Below are 22826 nucleotides of genomic sequence, written 5' to 3'. Positions count from 1 at the left end.
CCGCCCTGCCTCAGATTTCTGAGGATGAAGGCGTGGGCCCTGCTCCTCCGTGTGGTGTCCAGGGCTTGGCGGCACTTGGCATGTGGTGTGAAAGACTAAACGTGGAATCAGCAGTCAGGACGGGAGCAGACGGAGCAGACACCTCAGGAGTATTTCTCATTTTGGGTAAAAAAAGTTTAAGGAAACTTTAAATGAGCTTCCTGAGCGCCTCGGGTTTCCCCCTGGAGGAGGCCATGCAGGCACAGACCACTCCCTCCTCAGCTGCAAGTGATAGCAACAATGATGACAAGCCTCTTCTTCATAAAGAGTCCTTACGACCGCTTTCAGTTTTCCAGGGAGACAAGGCTGCATGTGGAAGTGGCTAGATCCTTGTCTTCCCTTGAGCAAAGCTTAGGAAATTTTTTGTTGCTATTCAATCGCTAAGTCCCCGTGGACTGCAGCACACCAGGCTTCCCTGTCTTTCACCATCTCTTGCTTGCCTTCACACTTTTCCAGCATCAGGGTCTTTTCCAATGAGTAGGCTCTTCCCATCAAATAGCCAATGTATTGGAGCTTCAGCATCAGTCCTTCCAATGAATATTCAAGGTTGATTTCCTTTGGGATTGACTGGCTTGATCTCCTTGCTGTTCAAGGGACTCTCAAGAGTCTTTTCCAACACCACAGTTCAAAAGCATCAATTCTTAGGTGCCGACCTTTCTTTATGGCCCAACTTTCACGTACATGACTATGGGAAAAATCATAGCTTTGACTATATGGACCTTTGTCGGCAATGTGATGTCTCTGCGTTTTAATACACTGTCTATGGAAAACCTATGTCATAGTTTTCCTCTCAAGGAGCAAGCATCTTTTAATTTCGTCGCTGAAGTCACGGTCAGCAGTGATTTATATCAGCTGAAACCTCAGGCCGGCCCACCACACTGTCCCTTGTGGGAAGAGGAGAGGAGAAACTCACACATGAAGTGACTTCTGCACATGTAGGTAGGGGGCGGGTTGGAGGGAAAGGATTCTTTCCAGGAGACATCTGCGAGCTTTCTTCTCAGTTTCAGCCCCTAGTGTGGTGACTCTCCATCCTGAATGCATATGAGAAGCACCGAGGAGCTTAGAAAGTTTGTCCAAGACCAGTTGCATCTCCGTGGTAGGACGGTCACAAGTGGAAGAAACATTGGACCTAGGCTGTGTGATTTGGGGCAAGCTACCGAACGTCTCTGAGCCTGCAACCTTCCTTGCAAGGTTGGCAAGTAGATCAGAACCACCTGTGAAAGTCCTATGTTTCATTTCTTCTGAGTGGAAAGGAGTCTTAGAGGCCATCTAGTCCTGCACATAGATTTGAAGGGCTATGGTCACACAACACGGGCACTTCCAAAGTGAGGTGGGGAATAACAGGAGAGCTTCCCTGGGGGCTCAGACGGTAAAGCATCTGCCTGCAATGCAGGAGACCCGGGTTTGATTCCTGGGTTGGGAAGATCCCCTGGAATAGGAAATGGTTACCCACTCCAGTATTCTTGCCTGGAAAATTCCATGGACAGAGGAGCCTGGCGGGCTATATAGTCCATGGGGTCTCAAAGAGTTGGACATGACTGAGTGACTAACACTTGACTTTCCTAGCAGGAGGAGCAGTATGTGTAAAGACCAATGTGAGGACGTGTTTGGATGTTTCAGGGCCCCCGGGGGGCTCAGCTAGGGTGGGCCAGGTCCTCAGGCTAGAGCGTCCTCTCTACAAACTCCCGCCTGTGCCCATGGACTGTAAACGTGTGTCCACTTCTCAGCGCTCACGGTGGAGGCTCTTGTTTTCAGGACCCAGGACAGAGTCTGCTCTGTTCGTTTGTTCCCAAGTGGAGGCAGCTGCGTCACAGGTGGTGTGGAGGGGCTGCTGCTCCCAGGGCTCGCGGGGCTGGGGGGCAGCGGATGCCTGGCTGTCTGGGAGCCTTCCTGGCACCACTGCCAGACGTCCACCCTGTGCTTGCCTTCCTTCATCCCGTAGGGGCTCCTGTGTGTGTGCCCTGCTGCCGCACACGTGAGCTCATCTCCCACCAGCACGGCCCGGGCGTGAAGGTGCCATCTGGCCCCCGTCTCCCTGAGATCCTGTTCTCAGCAGTGCACCGGGCACACGCTCTTGCTTCTATTATTCACTCGTGTGTGTACTGGTGGCTTCTGTGTGCCAGACCCTGCTTTCAGCGATGAGAGTCCAGCAGAGCCTATCTCCGAGGAACTTATGTTATAGAAGGGAGGGAAACCATAACACCAAGTCAGAGAAGAACAGAAACAGAGGGACGGGTAGGCCTGCTTCATGTGGGAGATGTGGGGAGTGGAGGTCTTTTTAAGGAGGTGGGCTGAGCAGAGACCTGGATGCAGTGAGGGTGCAGAACATTCGGAGAGGGGTAGAGGGCGGGACAAGAGCTTTCATGGCCAAAGGAACAGTCTGTGATGTTTCCAGAAGAGCAAGGGGGTCTATGTGGCTGGAGACACATGAGCAATGGGTGGGGGTGGAGGGGAAACCAGGGGCCAGATCACATAGAATCTCATAGATCACAGAAATCTTGTAAAGATTTATGCTTAATTGTAAACATGGTGGGAATCCATTCAAAGGTTTGGCAGGGGAGTGGCATGTTTTTATTCACACTGTAAAGGGTAATTCTGGCTGCTCTGTGGAGAGTAACCTGGAGAGGGGCAAGCAAGGAGGAAGAAATGAGTTAGGACGTGATGTCGCAGAGCTCAGAGCTGTCCAGAGCTCAGACGGTCATGATGGAGGCACAGGCATGCCTGGATCTGGGATAACTGGAAGGTATTTCTGGCAAAATGCTTAAGGGAGGTTAGAAAGAGAAGCCAAGATGATTCCAGAGTTTTACATGTGATTTGAATGAACAGGTGAATTATTTTGAGATATCCCCAAATGTACTGCATCTAATAACTGGTAGTGAAATAAACAACCCTGAACTGAGGCCAAAGAATCAGCAGAGAAGCTGTTGGACAGTTTGAGTCCAGAGAACTGCCGGCCCCAGACTAGGGAAGGTGCGGCTCCTGGAGCTATGGGGTGGTGATGGTGACCCCAGGGGGCCCGTCACTTCTGCTGCAAGAACCACCTCAGTGCCAGGAGGGAGGATGTGTGTATGTGTATAAGTGTGTGTGTGTGAGAGTGTGTGTCTGTGTGTGAGTGTGTGTGTGTGTGTGTGAATGTGTGAGGGAGTATAGGTGAATGTGTCTCTGTGTGTGTGTGTGAGTGTGTGTAAGTATGTGAGCATGTGTGTGTGTGAGTGTGTGTGTGTGTGTTTGAGTGTGTGTGAGAGAATGGGTGAGTGTGTGTGTGTGCAAGCATGTGACTGTGTGAGAGTGTGTGTGTTTGAGTGTGTGTGTGAGAGAATGTATGTGAGTGTGCAAGCATGTGTGTGTATGTGTGTGTGTGAGTTTGGTGGGATGAAGTGAAGGGGACAGCAGTTAGAAGCAGCTGAGACAGAAGAGACGCAGCAACTCCGAATGCTCAGTGACCCGGACCTGGGAAGGGAGCCGCAGACGCTGAGACCTCCTCTGCCCTCTCTGGGAACCTCCAGAGCAGGCGGAAGAAACCCACCGCAGGGCTGAGGGCAAGAGGATGGAGGGCGGCAGAGAAAGAAGCCCGGATCCCAGGAAGAATCTGGAGATGGGAAAAGCGCAGAGGTGGGTGCTTTTGTGCACAGCTCTCCTTTGGGCTTCTGCTTTCACTCAGCGAGGAAACCACAAGCTGGTCCACGAGCAGAAGGCCTGATCCGGCCCGGAAGTGAGTCAAGAGCGACCAGGAAAGCCGGCCTGCTGGGAGGCGAGAGCAGGCACGTTCCGGCTGACGTCGCGGGGGTGGCGAGAAGCAGGCTGACGCAGCGAGGAGGCGGGGAGGGGGAGCACGGCGGTCTGGGACCCGAGCCTTGCAGGCGCTCGTTAAAGTCAGGAGGACGCCCCCCACGGAGCCCTGCTTTAGGACCCCCGAGAGAAGCGTCCTGACTCCTCACGCACTTTTCAGCCATCTGAGCGTCTCTTACAAAGGGCTCAGCCCCGGAGCCCGGCCCGCCCCAGAGCAACAAATGGCGTGCGCCGTCAGACAAGGCTGCATTGGGTGAGAGAGGAATAACTGCGATCTGCGGGTCCCGGTGACACTCACAACACCCCGATCTATACTTAATAACAGCGGAAAGCGTTTGCGTTAGCAGCTATTCGGCATTTTGCTCCTGGAGGGAGTCTGTTCCTCTCTCCTCCACAGCAACAAAGCATAATAAAACTACAAACACAAGGCTTAGTGAGTTTTAGAGAGATTTCCCGTTAAGAAGTCCTCATGGCCTGGGAAACGATCAGATGGCAGTTGGGGAGGATCGCACGAGTCTTGAAATCTCAAAATGAAATCCAGCAGGTGAAAATCCCGAATACAGTCTGCCTGTTCTCCCAAGGCTTCTAGAAACTGCGACGGCAGGTACAGTGGAAGAGGCATTGTTCCTTTCGTGTAATTCACATGTTCGGTCTTGGGGTCTGCGTGTTTATTCTTATTTTATCTCTGAGACATTCCCAGGCCAGCCTTCTCCGTGGCCACCTGTCATCCCTCACCTGATTCAGGCATGGAGTAAAGTCACGGCCGCCCCGGGCTTCCGCCCAGAGGCCTTCCCGTCCAGCCTGGGCTGAACAGGCTCCGATCCTTCTCCTACCCCTTGGGAAACCTCTTGTGTCCGTTCTCAGCTCAGAATGCCCCACATCTAGGTTCTTCAGCGGTCACCACCTGACACCTCCCAACACATCACTGTTTGTGAGCCTCGATGGTTTTCCTTTTAATTTATTTTTTATGTTTTCTTGGCCATGCTGCAGGGCATGTGGGGTCTTAGCTTCCTGACCAAGGATCAGACTCACACCCCCTCGCATTGGAAGCTCAGAGTCTTAACCATCGGACTGCCAGGCAAGTTCCCGAACAGTTCTTAATTGTCTGCACGTACCTTTCGGAAGCTCCAGTTTTCTCCTCTGTCTGAAATTCCTTCCTTCCTCTGGCTTTTTTTTTTTCTTACCTCTTTCACCTGAATACTGTCTTGTCTGCTTGTGCTCAGTCACTGAGCTTTGTGACCCCATGGACTGTAAAGCCTGCCAGACTCCTCTGTCCATGAGATTTCCCCTGGCAAGAATCCTAGAGTGGGCTGTTATTTCTTTCTCCAGAGGCTCTTCCCGACCCAGGGATCGGACCCACATCTCCCGCATTGCAGGTGGATACCACTGAGCTGCCAGGAAAGATGAATAACTACTAGTCATGGGTCGACACGGCTCAGGCTCCACTCCCTCCAGGGAGCATCCCCGGCCCTCCCCTCCATGGGCTCCGTAATGCTCCTCTGGATCTACTGTGGCCATCACACTGTTGTCCTTGTGTCTGTTCCCGGTCACCCTCTCTCCCAGGACAGGGTCTGGTGGCCTCTGCTGTCCTGCGGCAGTCCTAGCTCGTATTTCTCAATTAACATAAATGCGGGTCATTTATCACCTGCATCACTCGTTTGACCTTTGGTTCCACAGCAACACTTGCATTGTTGTTTTTTAAATGTTGCTGTGTTTATGTACCACTGCCTCCGTCAAATATCAAGTTTCTTAAGGACTCAGGCTTCTGAATTCCCACAGTGCTAGATGCATGTTAATAATACATGTGTATTCATTGTAGAATAGTAGCAGGATGTGGTGGTTACTAGCGTGAGGTTGGGTGCCTACATGTGGGTTCATCCACTCAGTCACTTCTGACTTTTTGCAACCCTATGGACTGTAGCCTGCCAGGCTCCTCTGTCCATGGAATTTTCCAGGCAAGAACACTGGATGGGTTGCCATTTCCTTCTCCAGGGAATCTTCCTAACCGAGGGATTGAACCTGGTGCTTGCCTGGGTTTAAATATTATCACTACTCTTTATTGGTTAGATGATCATGGAAAGGTTATTTAATCACTTTTTGCCTGTAAAATGGGAAGAATTATAACAGCCATTTTAAAGGGCTGCTGAGAGCATCAAACGGTTGGCAAAGTGATTCCATAGTGGTAGATGTTATTTCACCACGTTTACTGGTGAAATCATACCCAGGGTAAGTCCCGCCTCTCAACCTCACATATTTCTCTGCTCCTCCCCCTTCCCCCACCCCGGCAGCCTCCCGGCCGGGCCTTCTCCTTTACCTGGTAGTTTTTACATTTACTTTGACTTTCAGAGCTCCCTTGGAGCACCTTTGAATTGCTCTCTCTGCTTCCAGCCTTTACCCAGTTCTTCCAGAATTTCCGCCTCTTCCCAAAGTGCCCCCATCCACCTGTCAGTGAGCTGTGTTCCAGGTCTGTTTTCTCACATCCGTATTGTAACAGCTTACTCTGTCCCCGCTGGTAGAGGATGGCTTGGAATAGCAGGAAACGGACTGGGGTTCCCAGACTCAGACCACAGTTGGGGTGTGTTTGGAGTTTATTTTGTGTGACCCACTGGGCTAGTCTCAGAGTGAAGTAGGGCACTCTCCCATGTCAGTTCGTGGATGGTCTCCACCAATTTTTAGTTCAGTGATTCACTTAGTCACTTAATTTCTTGGGAGCAGTTGGTACCTACTTCCTGGGTACAGAGACCTAAGCTAAAGTGACTAAAGCAATTGCTTTCATGCAGAGAAATCTCAGAGCATCAAGGGAAGAACAACGTTAAGTAAGAACTGCATAGAGCAGGTAGCACCCGGAGGTTGGAACAGTGTCTGGTTAACTCTCCACTTACCTCTGCAAAAACGAAGGGCGCATCAAACTGGAAGCAGACATGGCCGTGCTTGATGGCTTGAACAGAGGCGGGGCCGCACCGATACATCCCTGAACCACACAGAGGAAGGAAAGTGTGAGTCCCCCGTCTCTGGGTCTTTCCGGTTACAAAACTGGTCCGCATACAGGTCACAGCCTTGAGCGGGCTATTGGGGCAACCGCTCCTCAAGGTCATCACCAGTGCGGCCCCAGTTCTTTCCATGGCCAGAGTGGGTGAGTCACCCACATGCGCCATCAACAGGGAGGGACATGGTGGAAATGCTTCTGCAAATTCCAGACCAAAGTCATGAAAAGAACCAAGGGCACACCATTCCTGTATCTACTCTTCCAACTATAAACAGGCTCAAGGGTGTGGGGGCCGAGCTGTTGGCTGACGTAGGGCTTATCCTGTTAGAAGTGGCATCTGGAATGTTGGAAATGGGGACATGTCCCCAGGACTTGTATTGTTTGTTTGTTTTCATTTTTAGACATTATGGACACATGTCAAGTTTAACCATAGAATCTGGATACTAGCTACGCTACACGGACCGCGTGCTTTTGGGAAGTTAGTAGGCCCACGGTGACTTTTACAAAGTATTTTGAATTTTAGCCAGCTCTCTCTCTTGTTACTAAGAGTTTAGCTGTCATTAGTCACTCAGATACCTGGTCATGACATATAATCCAGAACATGAGGAAGTGTTGAACTTTCTCTCAAAATCCAGTATTATACTGATGTTCCCTCATGAGTATGTAGTGGATGTTTGTATATATCTGTATATGCACACATCAATATCCTTTTTAAAGAAAGAAATGGAAAATTCCATTTGAGCCTCATTTGAAGACTATAACCCGGGAAGGTCATCTCAGCTCTAAGAACTGTTCCATTAGAGGCCAGGACACAGTTATAGAAGTTTTTTGAGACAGAGGGCTGTACATCAGAGGGTGTATTATTAACACTTCATGCATTCCAGATCTAATTGCCAATTCATCAATATCTTACATCAGTACCTGTGTAAATAAAAATAATGTCCCTTAGCACTGATTTTTATCATCATATTAAAGGGAAATGGAGGCTTAAGATGTGATTTTATAAAAATCTGAAGGTGGGGGGGGTGTCATAGCTGCCACTACTTAGCATAATTTGCAAGTTAGAAGACGAGTATCCACATACTCAAGTTTTGAAAGAAATCATACAGCCTGGAAAGAAATCAGGTTCTGAAAAGATAGCAATTTAAAGAATGATCCATAATTATTTTCTGAGTTCTTTATTTTCTTCACCACCTTCTATTTTAGCACTGTGTGTCAAGCAGGGCTGAAATATACTTTATAGCCAAGTGAAAGTGCTTACACAAATAGTTTTCCTCTTGTCTTCAAAACTGCTTATCAAAGCAAGAGTCGATGAATTATATATGTTAAGTTTTATGCTTCCCCCCTTCCAAATGTTACAAAGTAATCAGAGTAAAGACCGCCATTGAAATGAAATTAAACCTGACTGGCGGGCAGTTGATGTCGTGCGTGTCCAGGAAGCACCCGGCTGATGTTGGTTCCCACCAGGCGGGCGTGATTCCCACACATCAGATGCAATCATAAAAGCAAAGTATAAAGATCAGGAATGCAACGATTTCCCCGAGAGAGGATGCGGCTTTACCATCGCTGTTTTCTTGGGGGGTGCTGTCCACGACTTGCCAACCTCCAAACCCCACGGGAAGGTCCGGCCTCGTCATCCAGGCTTCGTTCCAGCAGTGGTAGTTCCTTAGAAAACACCACCCCAGTGAGATTAGACTTCCCATCATATTCAGTGCTCCAGGAAATCAAAAAGGGACCAAAAATCCTGCAGATATGCTCTCTATAAAACATTGGAAATTCTGGCAAGAATATTGGGATGGGTTGCCCTTTCTTATTTTTTTTAATTAATTAATTTTTTTACGGCAGGATAATTGCTGTACCAGTTGCCACTTCTTCCTCCAGGGGACCTTCCCGACCCAGGGATCAAACCCGTGTCTCTTTCATCTCCTGCATTACAGGTGGGTTCTTTACCGCTGAACCACTGGGGAAGCCGATAAATTATTGGACTCGCTTAAGCTAAATGGAAGCCTCTCAGGGATATACTGAGGATCTGGACATAAGTTTCCTGGGCAGGCCCATTTCCTCTGGTACCCCCAGGGGGCACTCACACGGTGGCACATGACTCTCCCTGCAGCTTTAAGGCCACCCAGAGAGATTCTAATCAATGCCTTAAACAATTTTAATCTTACCAATTGTCTGCTGCCTAGTGAAACAGAATTTACTATGGGCTCAAGAGATATGGTAGAGAGAACAAGTTAATTAAAATCGAAACACATATATCTTTGAATTCCATATACATACACACACACATATATATTAGACTTATAAAAAGCACAGCCTTTTGTAACAATTAAGCAATAAAATGCTTTTGTTTATGGGCTTAGACTATCGGCATAGAAACTATAACGTTGTGGTGAATTTCCCTTTTGTGTCCAACAAGAAGAAAATGTTGCCAAGGTGAGTGTCTCTTTACCGTTTATCAAAGGTGGGTGACCCATGAGCTAAGGGCCCTGCAAAACTTTTAGACTTGGCATGGGACCCGTGAAGCAAGAGCCCGGGATAAACTATCATCAAGAATCGCATGATTACGTCCTTGGAAAGACCTGAAATTATACGACACCACAGAAACGAGTGAGAGCACGTTGACCTGTCGGCGCCACAGAAAATACTCGGGTAGTAATAGCAGCTTAACGGTGGCGTGAGGCAGTTACAGCCGTCTCTCTTTATAGCACTGATGAATTTCCGATCCGGCTACCATCCTTCCTTTCCTGTGTCCTTCAGTGTCAGGATTCGTGCACGTTCCCATCCCTCTCTGAGTCTTGCTCATCTTTGACTGACTCAGCTCAGACGCATTTATTTAACTATGCATCACCCACCACGCACTGGCTTCCCAGGCAGAGCTAGAGGTAAAGAATCCTCCTGCCAATGCAGAAAACACAAAAGACCCTGGTTCGATCCTTGGGTTAGGAAGAGCCTGAGGAATCCCACAGACAGAGGGACCTGGCTGCCTAGAGTCCACGGGGTCACAGAGTTGGACACGACCGAGCGACTGAACACACACACACACATCATGCACCAGGCACCGTGCTGGACCCCCACCCATGATCAAAACATAGGCTCCTGTCCGTAAGGAACTCCACGATCAAGGAGAGACAAACCCAGGAAGCAGCTGTTTCAGCATTTCATAGGTTCGCTCTGAAGCTTAACGCACTTAGAAGGCCTGGCACAGGAAACGGGCTCAGACATGGCCACTCTCTGACTTAACAATAATTGAGGAGATGCACGCTACAGGGGAAGCTCAGGGGGGTCAGTGGGGTCTCAGTGGGGAAGCCCTGGGTGCAGGAGGGAAGGCTTCATAGCCGAAATGACGTTTGAACTGAGTCCCCCAGACAAATGAGAGCTGGGCAGGTCAAAAAAGGACCAAGAGCCAAGTTGTGGAGGCATGCAGTGTTTGGCAACCTGCATGCTGTTCGCGGCGGCCGGCGGGTAGCGTGCTTGCGTATCTGGGGGAGGAGGGGTTGGCAGGCAGCGGTGGGCAGTGAGTCACAAGACTGACAGGTACACACAGCACTTCTGTGCGCCCAGCACTCTCCTAAAGCCTCTGCGTACGTGAGCACACCTGGTGTACCCAGCATGCCAGCAGCAAGGTACTGTTACTATTAACCCCTGATTACAAGGCAGGAGACGGAAGCACAGGGAGGTGAAGAATCTTGCCTGAGGTCACACAGCGAGTTACAGCTAGGGATTCACGCTTTTAAGCTGTGCTTTGGTGAGGATGAGATGGCGATCCTTTTATCCCAAGTTAAATATCTGGGCTTTCTCCTCGGGTCAGTTAAATCTGCAGATCTGTACTTGAGAGAGCTGGGTGAGGAACGGGGGACTGGGCTCCCCATTACCGTAGGGAAGAGGAACCATCAGGAAGGAACTGTGTGTGTGAGGAAGCTTCCCAGTTTCCAGGGAGCCTGATGGTCCCGTTTACCAAGACTACTAGAGGAGGAAGAGAAGGTTTGTGGCGGGGGCGGGGGCGGGGGCGGGGTGCTGGGTGGGTGACAGGTTCGTTTGGGAGATGATGGACTCAGGGCCTGTGAGAAACCCTAAGGATGAAACCCAAGAGGCATCTTTATACACACAAGTGACACTCGGGATTTGACAAGGAGGAAGCCACCGGCGTCTTTACTGTTGACGGAGGAGAGTGATGGAGGAAAAGGCCAGGTGGGGAGGGTGTGGGCAGGGAGACGCGCTGAGTCAAGTTCTACCCCAAGAGCGACGCGGGTTTTAAGTGGAAGACCAGAAGACAGGACAGTGCCTGGAAAACAGTGCAACACGGGAAGACTGTTCTGATTATTTTTCCATTAGAAGAGAGTGTAGTGTCTATGGAGGAGGAGCCAGTGGAGAGAGAGCAAGAATAAGATAGAATAAAGGGAGAGATGGAATCAAAAGGGGCTCAGATACCAAAGGTGCAGGGGGCTTAGGTCAAGAGCGGCGCCTTGGACAAACACGGGGAGCGTGACGCTGTCTGCCTGGAGGGACGCGCAGATGGAGGTCGGAGTCACGGTGTGGGGTGTTGGGGTGGGAGCCTGGGGTCAGCTCTCACCTCAGAGCCCCTGTCTTTGCTCTGAAGCTGGAAGGAAGGTCACCGAGATCACATGTTAAACAACGCGAGCCTCCCTCCAGATGGCGAAGGTTACACCAGCGGGCAGAGAGGCCCAGAAAAAACAGCAACGAAACATTTGCAGTCCTGCGTCCCGCACAGCCTGCAGTGTTTAGCAACCCTGGCTTCCCCAGCACCGCCCTAGATTAATAGGCCCCAGACCTCCTTACTTGAATTCAAATACCGGGGCCAGGTTAGCCTTGAACAAGATAAGTGTTGTTCTCAAACCTCAGGTAAAGACTTCGCCTTGAGGATTTTCTTTCTTTTCAAACGACCAGGAAATGGAGGGAAAGTTTCTTTTCTCTGACTAAAATATCTAATTAGCTACTCACATCTCTTCTAGTTTCAGGACGGAAGGTGGAAGGTTAAGGGGTGTTTAAGGTGGAAGAGTTTAATAAAAGGGTCAGGAACTTGTAGCCGTGGCCGAGGTGAAGATAACTTGCTATGTTCCGGAGGGGTTGGGCCTGGGTCAGCAGGCGGAAAGGCCAGTAGCTGGGCTCCCAGAGTGGCCTCGGGCAGCCGGCAAGGTTGCACCCCCTGCAGGCACAGGGCTCGTCCCATCACGCCTCTTTCTCTTCTCGGGAGTGGCCAGAGGAAAAGTGACCTGGGTCAGCACGCCACGACGGCCCCCTTTTCGTCTGGGTGGTCAGTATTTCTGGGTACACGTGCCTGCCTTGGACATCTCAGGTTCATCTGTGAAAGGAACTAATGTTTACAGACATGGCTGAATTCCATTTACCTCTATCCAGGTTAGAAATAGATATACTTCCTAGAAAGGTTTTTTTTTTTTTTTTTTTTTAAATTTTAGAGCCTTTTAACTCAGATCTCTATCTAGATAAATACACCTTTCAGTTTCATCATGCACGGTCAGAGTGCTGGATTCATTCTGGGGGTGCCGCCCGCCTGCTCACCGTCACATTCCCAGCACCAGATCTGGCCCTTAGCAGCTGCTCAGCAGGTACTGTGTTTTTGAAAGGCAAGAGGATCTCTCAGCAAGGCAGGCATAATTAAATCTTTGTCTGTTTTTTAAGATTCACGGTTTTGTATTTTCTCAGAGCCTTTAAACTTGGAACTCGACGTCCCACTATACTATCGAAATAGGCAGTGTCCTTTTAAAGTTAAAAAGATTATAAACATTCTCTGTGAGCTCATATCTGTGTTGCCTCTCTCTAAAGAAGCAGTGTAGACGTTAAAACAAAGCCCCTGTTTTGTTGAGAATTATTTGATCAAATTGAAAAGGACTTCTTTGGGCAGATCGTGATGGAGGCGAGACGTGAAAAGCACGTCGTTTCTTGACGTCATTTCCTGTATGTTCCCTGCAGTGGCAGCTAGTAATTTCCAGAACTCCTTTCAAGGATGCTATCAATCATGACTCAGTGGTGTAGGTGCAACAGACGCAGAGATCTTCCCCTGAAGCAGAACCTCAGCAGCAAAGCAGCACCGCGCGCTGCTGGAAGGCCCTGGAAGGGACGTCACAGCACTGGCTTATTTACCCTTCGATTCGGTAAAGCCCTTTCCTCAGAGGTGTGCACGGGAAATAATCAGAGGCAAGACATGTACACGAGGATGTTCATCCGTCCGTAATTTTTAAGAAGGAAAACCAGAAACCATCCAGTATGCGATTAATTATTTTAAAATCACAAAATAGAACAGTCTTCAGCCATAAAAACCTGATCTGTATTTATTAGGTAGGAAAAATAACCAGGGCATATCTATTTTTAAAATCACACCACAGAACAGGCCGTACCGTGTCCCCTGTGGATGTCCATTTGTGTGGAAGGCAGAGTTTTCAATGAGCCCCACTCCTGTATGAATCCCTCCCCCTTGAATATGGGTGATGTCTATGAATCGGATGGGTTGTCACTCCTGGGATTATATTACTTTACCTGGCAAAGAGGATTTTGCAGATGTAATTAAGCTAATTAATCTGCTGATTTTGAGTTAATTAAAAAGGAGATTATCATGTGGACCTGACCTAATCACGTGAGCCTTTAAATCTGGGTCTAGAGGTCTGAGACAGAGCAAACCAGAGATCTGAGGCAGCAGATACATTCCCCTGCTGGCCTGGAGGAAAATGGCAACTTCTGCCAGGTCTGCAGCGGGAAGGAGCTGGATCCTTCCAGCAACCTGAGTGAACTTGGAAGACAGCACCGAGCATCAGAGGGGCCCACAGTTACCGCCTTGATGGCCATCATTTGAGACCCTGGGCAGAGGACCAGCTTCACTGTGCCCAAACTCCTCACCTACAGAGACTGCTGGGTAATACATTTGTGCCGTTTTAGCTGCCAAGGTTCTGGTCATTTGTTATGCAACAATAAAAAATGAATACAGTGTGCAAAGGGACCTGTTAAAGAATGCTTAACAAAATGTTGCAACTATTCTGAGTAGTTAGAAAGTGGATGACTCTTCTTTTTATACTTTTTTTCTGCAATGTTTGAAATTTTTGTAATAAATATATACAGAAAAGAAAACATTTAAGAGAAGTACATTTTATTAAAGAAAAAAGAACACAGCTCTGCGTGCTGTATGTTCAAATGGAGTGGATAGTTTAAGCAAGGCGTCCTTTACTGCCTTTAACTTGGCTAACTGCTTAAACATTCCACAGGGTCATCTTTTCTGCAATCTGTGCAGAAAGGTTTTCTTCCCTAAGAAGAAAGAGACGTGGGATTGCAATTCTGTTTCTGCAGCTTTATTAGGGCTCAAGGGAGAGCACAAATAAGATCGAGAGAAAGCCCTGGAAGAGATGTCTTGGACCAACTTCAAATGTAAACCAAGTATTTGAATTCATTGGAAAAATGGCAGGGGGTTGGAAAAAGCTACTGGTCTGTCTTGCAAACTCTTTGTGTTTGCAGGAGACGGGTGTACCCTCATCTCTTCCCTGGTGGCTCAAACGGGAAAGAATCTGCCTGCAACGTGGGAGACCAAGGTTCAGTCCCTGGGTGGGGAAGATCCCCTGGAGGGCATGGCAACCCACTCCAGTATTCTCGCCTGGAGAATTCCATGGACAGAGGAGTCTCGCAGGCCCAACTGACAAGGATTTTCTTGGTCCAGACTTTTATCTCCACTTTGGAATGTCTTATAGACAAGCCTCAGAGTCCATCAACTTGTCTCTACGTCTCTCCCACAACCCCCAGCCCAGCCCACGCCTTCTTTATTGGGACCAGCCATCAGCAAGTCACGGTGTGGTGTCATTCTTGTCATCAGTATCGCTGCCTGTGCTAGGGGTCTGTCAGCAGGGCTAGAGAGGGGTGTGTGTTATTCGCTCAGTCGTGTCCGACTCTTTGCGACTCCATGGACTGTGCAGTCCATGGAATTCTCCAGGCCAGATTACTGAAGTGGGTAGCCTTTCCCTTCTCCAGGGATCGAACCCAGGTCTCCCACATTGCAGGCAGATTCTTTACCAGCAGAGCCACCAGGGAAGCCCCTGATGTAGCGTGAGAGACCCCAGTCAAGGGGGCTGAAGATGGCATGGCCTTGGGGATGTGCTATAACTCCAAAAATGAAATTATGAGGTGCATTTACAGTACGGGTGATAATTAAAATAATTAATAATTGCTCAGACACAGACATCAGCCAATTGGAAGCTGCAACCAATCAGAATGATGTTGTTTCTCAGTCACTAAGTCATGTCCAGCTCTTTGTGACCCCATGGACTGCAGGACGCCAGGTTTCCCTGTCCTGCACTATCTCCTGAGAGTTTGCTCACTGGAAAAGACCCTGATGCTGGGAAAGATTAAAGGCAAAAGGAGAAGAGGGCAGCAGAAGATGAGATGGTTAGATAGCATCACCAACTCAATGGACATGAACTTGAACCAGTCAGAAAGTTGGCATGGTCTAAATGTTGGTACGGTCCTCCCAGGCTCTACTGGATAAATGCCAGCCCAGATGTATTCAGTTACACATACAGCATGCTAATACTTAGCAAGTTTGTTTCTGCTTATAACTTTTCCTGAGAATGTGTTTTGCCTAAGTCTTGAAAGTATATAGCCTTTCCCCTCTCTTTTTAAGATTCCAGGTATTGAGATCTTGAATATTTATGGAGAGAATTTTACAGCAGCTTTATTAGCAATGATTTTTAGGACATTAGGAGGTAATCATGTAAAATTTATTTTTTCTCCTCTTTTGATAGTTTTCCCTCATTTGATTATCTGTTTTATTTTTTAATTGTGGCACCAGAAATGGAAGAGACCAAAAGGAACCTCCCGAAGTTTCAGGAGGTAGACGCCACCCACTCAGGAGCCCTGTCTGACATCACTGCTTAGCGGGAGGCCCTCTGTCATTGTGCTGCATCCCCTCTGCTGGATTTACTGTGACAACACGACCCTGGACGCCTTTACCTCTCTCTTGCATAGCAAATTATCAGTTATTATTCTTGCCAAAAATGGAGAAGAGACTGGATTTTGAGAATAACTTTAACATCTAAAAAGCTTTTTATAATAAATTCTGACCAAGCTTATCCATAATTATTGAGAGGAGTTTTTAAAAATACAGCCAACAGTCTTAGTGGTTACCAAAATGACTTTTCTCCATTATTCAGCTGTTTATGCTATACTGAAAACTCTTATTCATATGAAGTTTTTCAAGAGGTCTTCTTGATCATCAAAAGAAATTAAATTCCATTCAGTATAGCTTAGGTGGTACATATTTTATTAGCTTTTAATTATTTGAAAACTGGTAACCGTTGGTCTGTGTATAAGATGACTTGCTCAAGCAGAATTTATGATTAACCAAAACATGACATTTTTCTTGCTGTGAAAGATACCTTAGTACTTTCTACGTGGTTTATCAGATGGCTTCCATTTTCTTCTTTCATTCTAACCGCATTAGATTATTCTAATCTCATGAGAAGTATTTGTGATGATCTCTCATTTTTTATCTCCCAGACTCCCTCTTTGTCACTCTCACGTGGGACCTGAGTAGAACAAGTGTTTGGGAGGTAACTTTGGAGACATTTCTGCTGCAGGACTAGGATAGCAATATGAAAGGGAGGGGAGGAGAGTCCTGTGCAGTGATTTTCAACCTTCAAAACTTAGTGTCCCTTTCTAGTTTTAAAACAAATGTTTCATAACACCCCGTTTATTATACTGAAACATTAAGTCCACATATTTCTATACACAATTCCTAAAAGATAATATAATGCCTTATAATGTACAGAAGACTTGATGAAATAAAAAATACATAAAATCATTTGTATTTCAGCAGCTGTTATGTCAGGAAGACGATCTCAGATCCAAAACTATTCCTGTGTTCTGCTTAGTTGCTCAGTCATGTCCGATTCTTTGTGACCACACGGAGGACATGCAGCCCGCCAGGCTCCTGTGCTCATGGGATTCTCCAAGCAAAAATACTGTAGGGGTTGCCAGGCCCTCCTCCAAGCTATTCCTACAGAATGTAAAACCCTCCAGGGGTATGGTAGGCCCCAAATTTCTAACCACTCGTAGAGTGGTTAAAAGTGTGCTCTAGAAAAAAAAATCCCAGAATGGCAAGGGAAGGGCTTCCAAAAATCTACTCCTTCATGAACATAATGAGAACCCTAACATGATCAAAACCAGCTTCTCCAGAACTCTGGGAATGAACCAAAAATTTGCAACAATATAGGGAGATTTACTCAACAAAAACAAAAGAGTCTCAGTAAGAACTGTGGGATTGGGGGCACTTTAATTTCCCTTATTCCTACCCCTCTCTCTGTAGCTCCATGGCAGTCTTGAAAATGAACAACCTCACACCCACGGTGGCTATAAAAACGTGCCGCTCATCAAAGAACAAAGAAGAGAAAATGGGCTTGGCACTCCCTAAACTTCAGCAAATGAATTATCGCTATTAACCTGTTTGGCAGCCCTTTGAAAGCAATGTCTAACCAAACAGAGAATATCAATGAGGAGATAGAAATTATGGATAGGAATCAAACCGAGTTTCTGGAGCTGAAAAGTATAATAGCTGGAATAAAAATTTCAAAAATTCACTAAGAGGGTCTCAAAAGCAGATTTGAGCAGGTATAAAGAGTAAAGAACCAGTGAGCTTGAAGAGAAGTTAATTGATCTAGTCTGAATAACAGAAGAAATATATGAAGAAAAATGAACAGATCCCTGAGGCATGTGGGACACACACATAATGGGCCTCTCTGAAGGGAATGAAAGAGGGAGAAGAAGCAGGAAGAACATTTGAAGAAGTAATAGCTGAAAACCTTTCCAAATTTGACGATAGATAGTAATATACACACCTTGGAAGTTAAAAGACCCAAAGAGGATAAACTCAAAGGGATATATACCTAAATGCCTCATAGTCAGTCAAAAGTTGAAGACAAAGAGACAATTTGGAATACAGCACACAAAAAAGTGATTTATTATGTACCATGGATTATCAATAGAATTAAAAATGATTTCTAATCAGAAATCATGGAAGCTAGAAGGCTGATGACCATGGTTAAGTTACTGTGCCTCGATTTCTTCCTCTAGAAGTGAGGACAATAATAGCCATTACCTTAATGGGTTGCCAAAAGGATTAAATGAATTAATGCAATATCTGTCACCCACTTAGCTTAGGTCCTGGCACAAAGAAAGCGTTCCATGAGCAGGAGCTATTTTGAATCTTGGAGGTGGAAGATAAGTTTCTCAATCCTTCCTTCGAGACTCTAGTGGATTCACAGCATATATTCTTAGGTCTCTAATGACAGCTCTCGTGATCTAGCCCCAGGTAATTTTCCCAAAAATAATTTGGCTGACAAGAGTGTGGTTAACTCGATAAGTTATTTGAAAATAAATATCTTTGGAAGCTGTTCCGGATTGGTAACTTGGATACATCATAAGATAATTTAAAAACTCTAAACATCATAAGCAGTTTGGCTTATATTCAGAATTTTTCTTCTGTTTTTCTTGGAATTTGTTTTTGGATAATTCTTTTGGCGTATCGTGATTAAAACTCAACTACAATATAGCAACATGAAAGTCCAACTAGTGAACACATTGAGCTGCTAAAAACAACATACGAAGTAGATCTGTCTACAGAGCTTTTCTTTTTCTTTTTTAAAAATTTGATTTATTTTTTGGCCATGCAACATGTGGGAGTTAGTTCCCCAAACAGGGGTCAAAACCAGACTTACTTACAGAAAGAGACTCACAGATTTAGAGAACAAATTTATGGTTGTCAGGGGGAAGGATGGGGGAAAGAGATAGTTGGGGAGTTTGGAATGGACAGGTACACGCTGTATTTAGAATGGATAACCGACTAGAACCTACTGACCAGCACAAGGAACTCTGCTCAATGTTACGAGACAGCACAGACGGAGGGAGGCTGGGGAGAATGGACACATTTATATATGTGGCTTAATTCCTTCACTGTTCGCCTGAAACTATCTCAACCTTGTAAATCGGCTATACCTCAATACAAAGGAAAAAGGATCTTCTTTTTAAGTGTATCCGTCTGAACATCAAAAATGCACCTATGATGGGCAAACCGCATGCAAGTACAAGACTGCAATGAGATTAGGCTCTGTGGGGTTATGTTACATCCAGGGCTGGCTCCCTTGCATGAAAGCTGCTGAATTTCTGCTCTAAAACTTGCTCAGAAAGAGTTTTATTTATAGAGTCAACACTATCCATTGCAGTAGAGGGTTTTGTTTTTTGGTTTTTGTTTTTTTTTGCATTTGAAGTGAAAAACAAACAATAACAACTCTACTCTTTCTAAAAAGTATTGAAGGAAATTAGGATTTTTTTATTTTTTAAGAAGCAGATGCATGGAGGCCAGCCAAAGAATTACAGAAATTTTCTGAGGCATGTTTGATTTCTGTGTCTTTTCCTCCTGGGGAGCCAGTTTGCAAAGCAGCACCCATACGTGGGTGAGTGGATCCCAGCCTGGCCTGTGCAGGTGAGCAGCGTTCCTGCGGCAGAAACCACCAACCGTGGGAAGTTCTTCCAGCCTGGCTGGAAGAACAGTGACATTTATTTAAAAAGTATTCACTTTGGAGCTGGTGGCGGTGGAGGTTTAATTGCTAAGTCCTGTCTGAATCTTGTGACCCCACGGATGGTAGCCCACCAGGCTCTTCTGTCCATGGAATTTTCCAGGCAAGAATACTGGAGGTGACTCTATACCTCATTAAATTCAAAGTCATATGAGAGAATTAAGGCCCAGAGAATTCAAGCAACTTGCCCAAAGTCACTCAGCTAATTAGTGGCAGAGTTAATCATATTGCTTTGAGCCATGGAGAGAAAGAGAGGAAAGAAAATTTTAAGAGCAGTTGGACTTGATCTAGTGCTTTTCCATGAGATCCTAAGGAAAAACAAAATAAAACTATAATTTCTTTCCACCTGAGTCACTGACTAATTCTTAGATTGTTCCAACTTTGAGCTGAAATTGATAAATACATATTTGCTAACTCACAATTCTTTTAAAAAGTTAAATTGAGAAAGCCAGTTTCATCAAACCTACTTAATTTCAAATGAAAAGGCAATAAAGGAAAGACTCTTGCTAATGTTTTAGCATTCATCATCTTTCCAATTATCTTTAATATCATGAGATGCTTCGAACTCTGAGCTATGCCATTTTCTACATCTGACAGCTGGTCGATCAGCCGGCCTCTGGGAAGCGGATGGGTGGGCTCATGGGCCTAGGTGAGCACACAGGTGCAGGGAAGCTTCTCGTCACATCCCGAGGGCGTGACTAGCACGTGCTTTCACCAGCTCCACCTGGAACTTGCTGTCTAGAGACGAAGACCTTCCCCCGGGAATGTGAGTAGAATGGAAAGGTACACCCGAGGCAGAGGCTTGGATGGGCTGGAAGGAGTCCCAGGGTCTAGAAAGCCGTTGTCTCCAAGAGGGCCTCTGGGCACTGGTGACTGTCGGGATCTCTGCAGCTCCGAGTGCGGGGTGCGCTAGTCTTAAAGGAGCTAGCATCTGGGGTTGGACAGTGCCTGGCAGGTGGAGGAGCAGGAGAGGTGCTGATGGTAAGAGCAAACCACCCCCATTCCCAAACAGGAGCGAGTCCATCAGCCTCTCAGGAATGTGCAGCCTTGGGGCATCGGCCCCTTCGGGAAGGCGGCAAAGGGTCAGAGGTGCTTGAGATCGTCCATGAGGAGTGGTGAGGGGCTGGACATGTGGAGAGTGAGTTTCAATATTCAACAACCATAGCATAATAATATAAGATGTGTGTGCATGCATGTTCAGGCACTTCAGTCGTGTCTGACTTTTTGCAACTCTATGGACAGCCACCCACCAGGCTCCTCTGTCCATGGTATTCTCCAGACAAGAATACTGGAGTGGGTTGCCATTCCCTCCTCAAGGGGATCTTCCTGACCCAGGTATCAAACCTGTCTCTTGTGGCCCCTGCATTGCAGGCGATTTCTTTACCTACTGAGCCACCTTCCATTCCTTTCCACTTGAACCTGAAGCAGACTGATCTCTGGTCGTCTCACATCAGCCCCTTAGACTTTTACCTTGAGTTTCAACTGTGGGTCAAGGTCATTTCCTGGGCATTTCATCTTTGAAGAGCATGACCGGAAGATTGCAAGGGGACAACAGCTTTGTTCACTGACCATGTGAACACCTTCCCCTGTACCCCTGGGTTTAGGATGGAAGCCCCTTCCCTTCATCTCCAGACTCCTGGCTCACATTACCACCCACCTTACATATTCATAGCCTGTACTGTATGTGGTTGTCTCGCTGGTGAGCACCGGATAGAGAACCTTGAGGGCAGTGACCTGATTAATTCCCCCCTGAATCCTTAGCACCTGACATTTGGATATATTCATGGATAATAGCGTTTGTTGAGTGAATTAAATGAGATTTATCAGCTAAATGAGTACTTAAAATTTTTTCCAGCCGGTTATGCCCTGCAGCATGTTGGCAAAGCAAAGGTAAAATATACCAGACATGGCACCCTGCTGAGGGCTACGTTCTGATGGAGACAAGTCTAGAGGTGGGCACAGACCCTTTACCCAGAATCATCCCATCTGACCACTTCCTCTCCAGCAGCGGGACACTGGATCACACTTCCATATAGAAGCAGAGGAGCCTCCTACTGCAATGCCTTTCATGACCCTAATCCGCACCACCATCCCTTTCTTTTAAAATTGTTTCCATTTCCGATACACGTGTATGTATGGCTGAGTCCCTTTGCTGTTCATCTGAAACTGCCACCACATTGTTAATCAGCTATACCCCAAAACAAAATGAAAATCTTTTACAGAGCTGGCATCATGCAATTACCCCAAATCCATGAGAACTGATTGGAACCCAAACTATTACACATTCACCTTTTAATGTGTTGGAGCTCTAATTCCCATAAACACTTGTTTCCGTCTGTATTGTGACTGTGGTCTGGTGAGGTGAGCAAGCTGAGCTCATTCAGGGTGTGGACAATGGTCACTTCACTCCTGCCCAGCGTGAGCCCCACGTCCCTGGTCCCTGCCTGGACTGCAGCTGGACACTGCACCCGCATCTTCATTAAGCTGTCCTCGGTGATTCATGGATGCCTTCCCCCAGAGCTTACACATAATTCCAAACCCATCAGCACACTGGGGACAGGCGGCTTAAATTGCTGCTTCCAGGATATGTTACCTTGCGTTGGCCCTCCCGGAATTTCATTTGCGAGCCCGAGGTCCAATTACTCCACCCAGCTGTGCCCTTGTAAGGGCCCCTCCCTCTCCTGAATCGCAAGAAGCCCACTCTTCCCTCCGCGGGCATCTAGAGGTCATCCACTCAGTGCCAAACCGCTGCCCGTGGCGAGCCGAGGCTCTCTGGGAGGGGGATCCACATGCAGGAACCTAAGCTGGCAGAGCAGGAAGCCGGCAGGTGAGCGGTCAGTGCTGGGTGGTCTACGGGGTAAAGGAGGTCAGAGCCCCGGGGGAAGGCAGCCTTCAGCCCTCTTGGCTCTGAACCACACAACACGCCTTCACACCCATCTTCCACTCTCCCCCTGACCCCTCCTTCCAGGGGTATTTCTGTTTCGGGCACGTGGGACTCAACTGAGCCATGGAGAAGAGGATGCCCTGGGTCACCGAGACCCAGCCAGACCAGCTGGACTCTGATTCGCCACCATCAGCACCTCGGTGTTGGAGAGATGGTGGAGGCGGTGAGAAAACCAGGCAATCCTTCTTGTGGCTGCCTTTAGAAAGAGGGGCGCGGGGGGCCACGGACAAACCGACATTCCGTCTGAGAGGAGCCGGAGGAGGGAAGTGAGGCTGGCGGCTCGGGGGAGGCCAACGGCTTTGAAGACCCCCACTAGGAAGTCCGTCAGGCCGCGTGATGCCCGCCGCGTGGCCCTGGCCTCTCGGGGGTCAGCGGGGGCCCGCGGGCTCCTCCCTGCCTGGGCTCGGCCTCTGTCAGCCTTCTGCCCCCACCCCTCCCCGGCCTGCCGGCCCTGCAGGCGGGCCCTGCTTCTCGCCAGTCT

The 22826-nt window shown here is 47.5% G+C and overlaps 1 protein-coding gene and 1 long non-coding RNA gene across 2 annotated transcripts in view; one reads left to right on the top strand and one right to left on the bottom strand.

Moving 5' to 3' along the window:
* The window catches only part of F13A1 (coagulation factor XIII A chain), a 139890-nt gene that overhangs the window by 31931 nt on the left and 85133 nt on the right, over positions 1-22826 (bottom strand). The window contains exons 9-10 of the mRNA XM_043908603.1: positions 8376-8479; positions 6711-6799 (exon numbers count right to left, since the gene is read on the bottom strand). Of these exons, the coding sequence (XP_043764538.1) occupies positions 6711-6799; positions 8376-8479 (193 nt within the window). The remainder of the gene's footprint in view (positions 1-6710; positions 6800-8375; positions 8480-22826) is intronic.
* LOC122697633 lies at positions 6695-13782 on the top strand. The gene is made up of 3 exons (XR_006342125.1): positions 6695-6824; positions 8660-8751; positions 12767-13782. It is a non-coding gene; the product is annotated as an uncharacterized LOC122697633 (long non-coding RNA).

Source organism: Cervus elaphus, chromosome 7, assembly GCF_910594005.1.
Source record: "Cervus elaphus chromosome 7, mCerEla1.1, whole genome shotgun sequence".
Taxonomy (NCBI): Eukaryota; Metazoa; Chordata; class Mammalia; order Artiodactyla; family Cervidae; genus Cervus; species Cervus elaphus.
The sequence above is the reverse complement of the archived record's forward strand: the minus strand, read 5'-3'. Positions and strand labels throughout refer to the sequence as shown.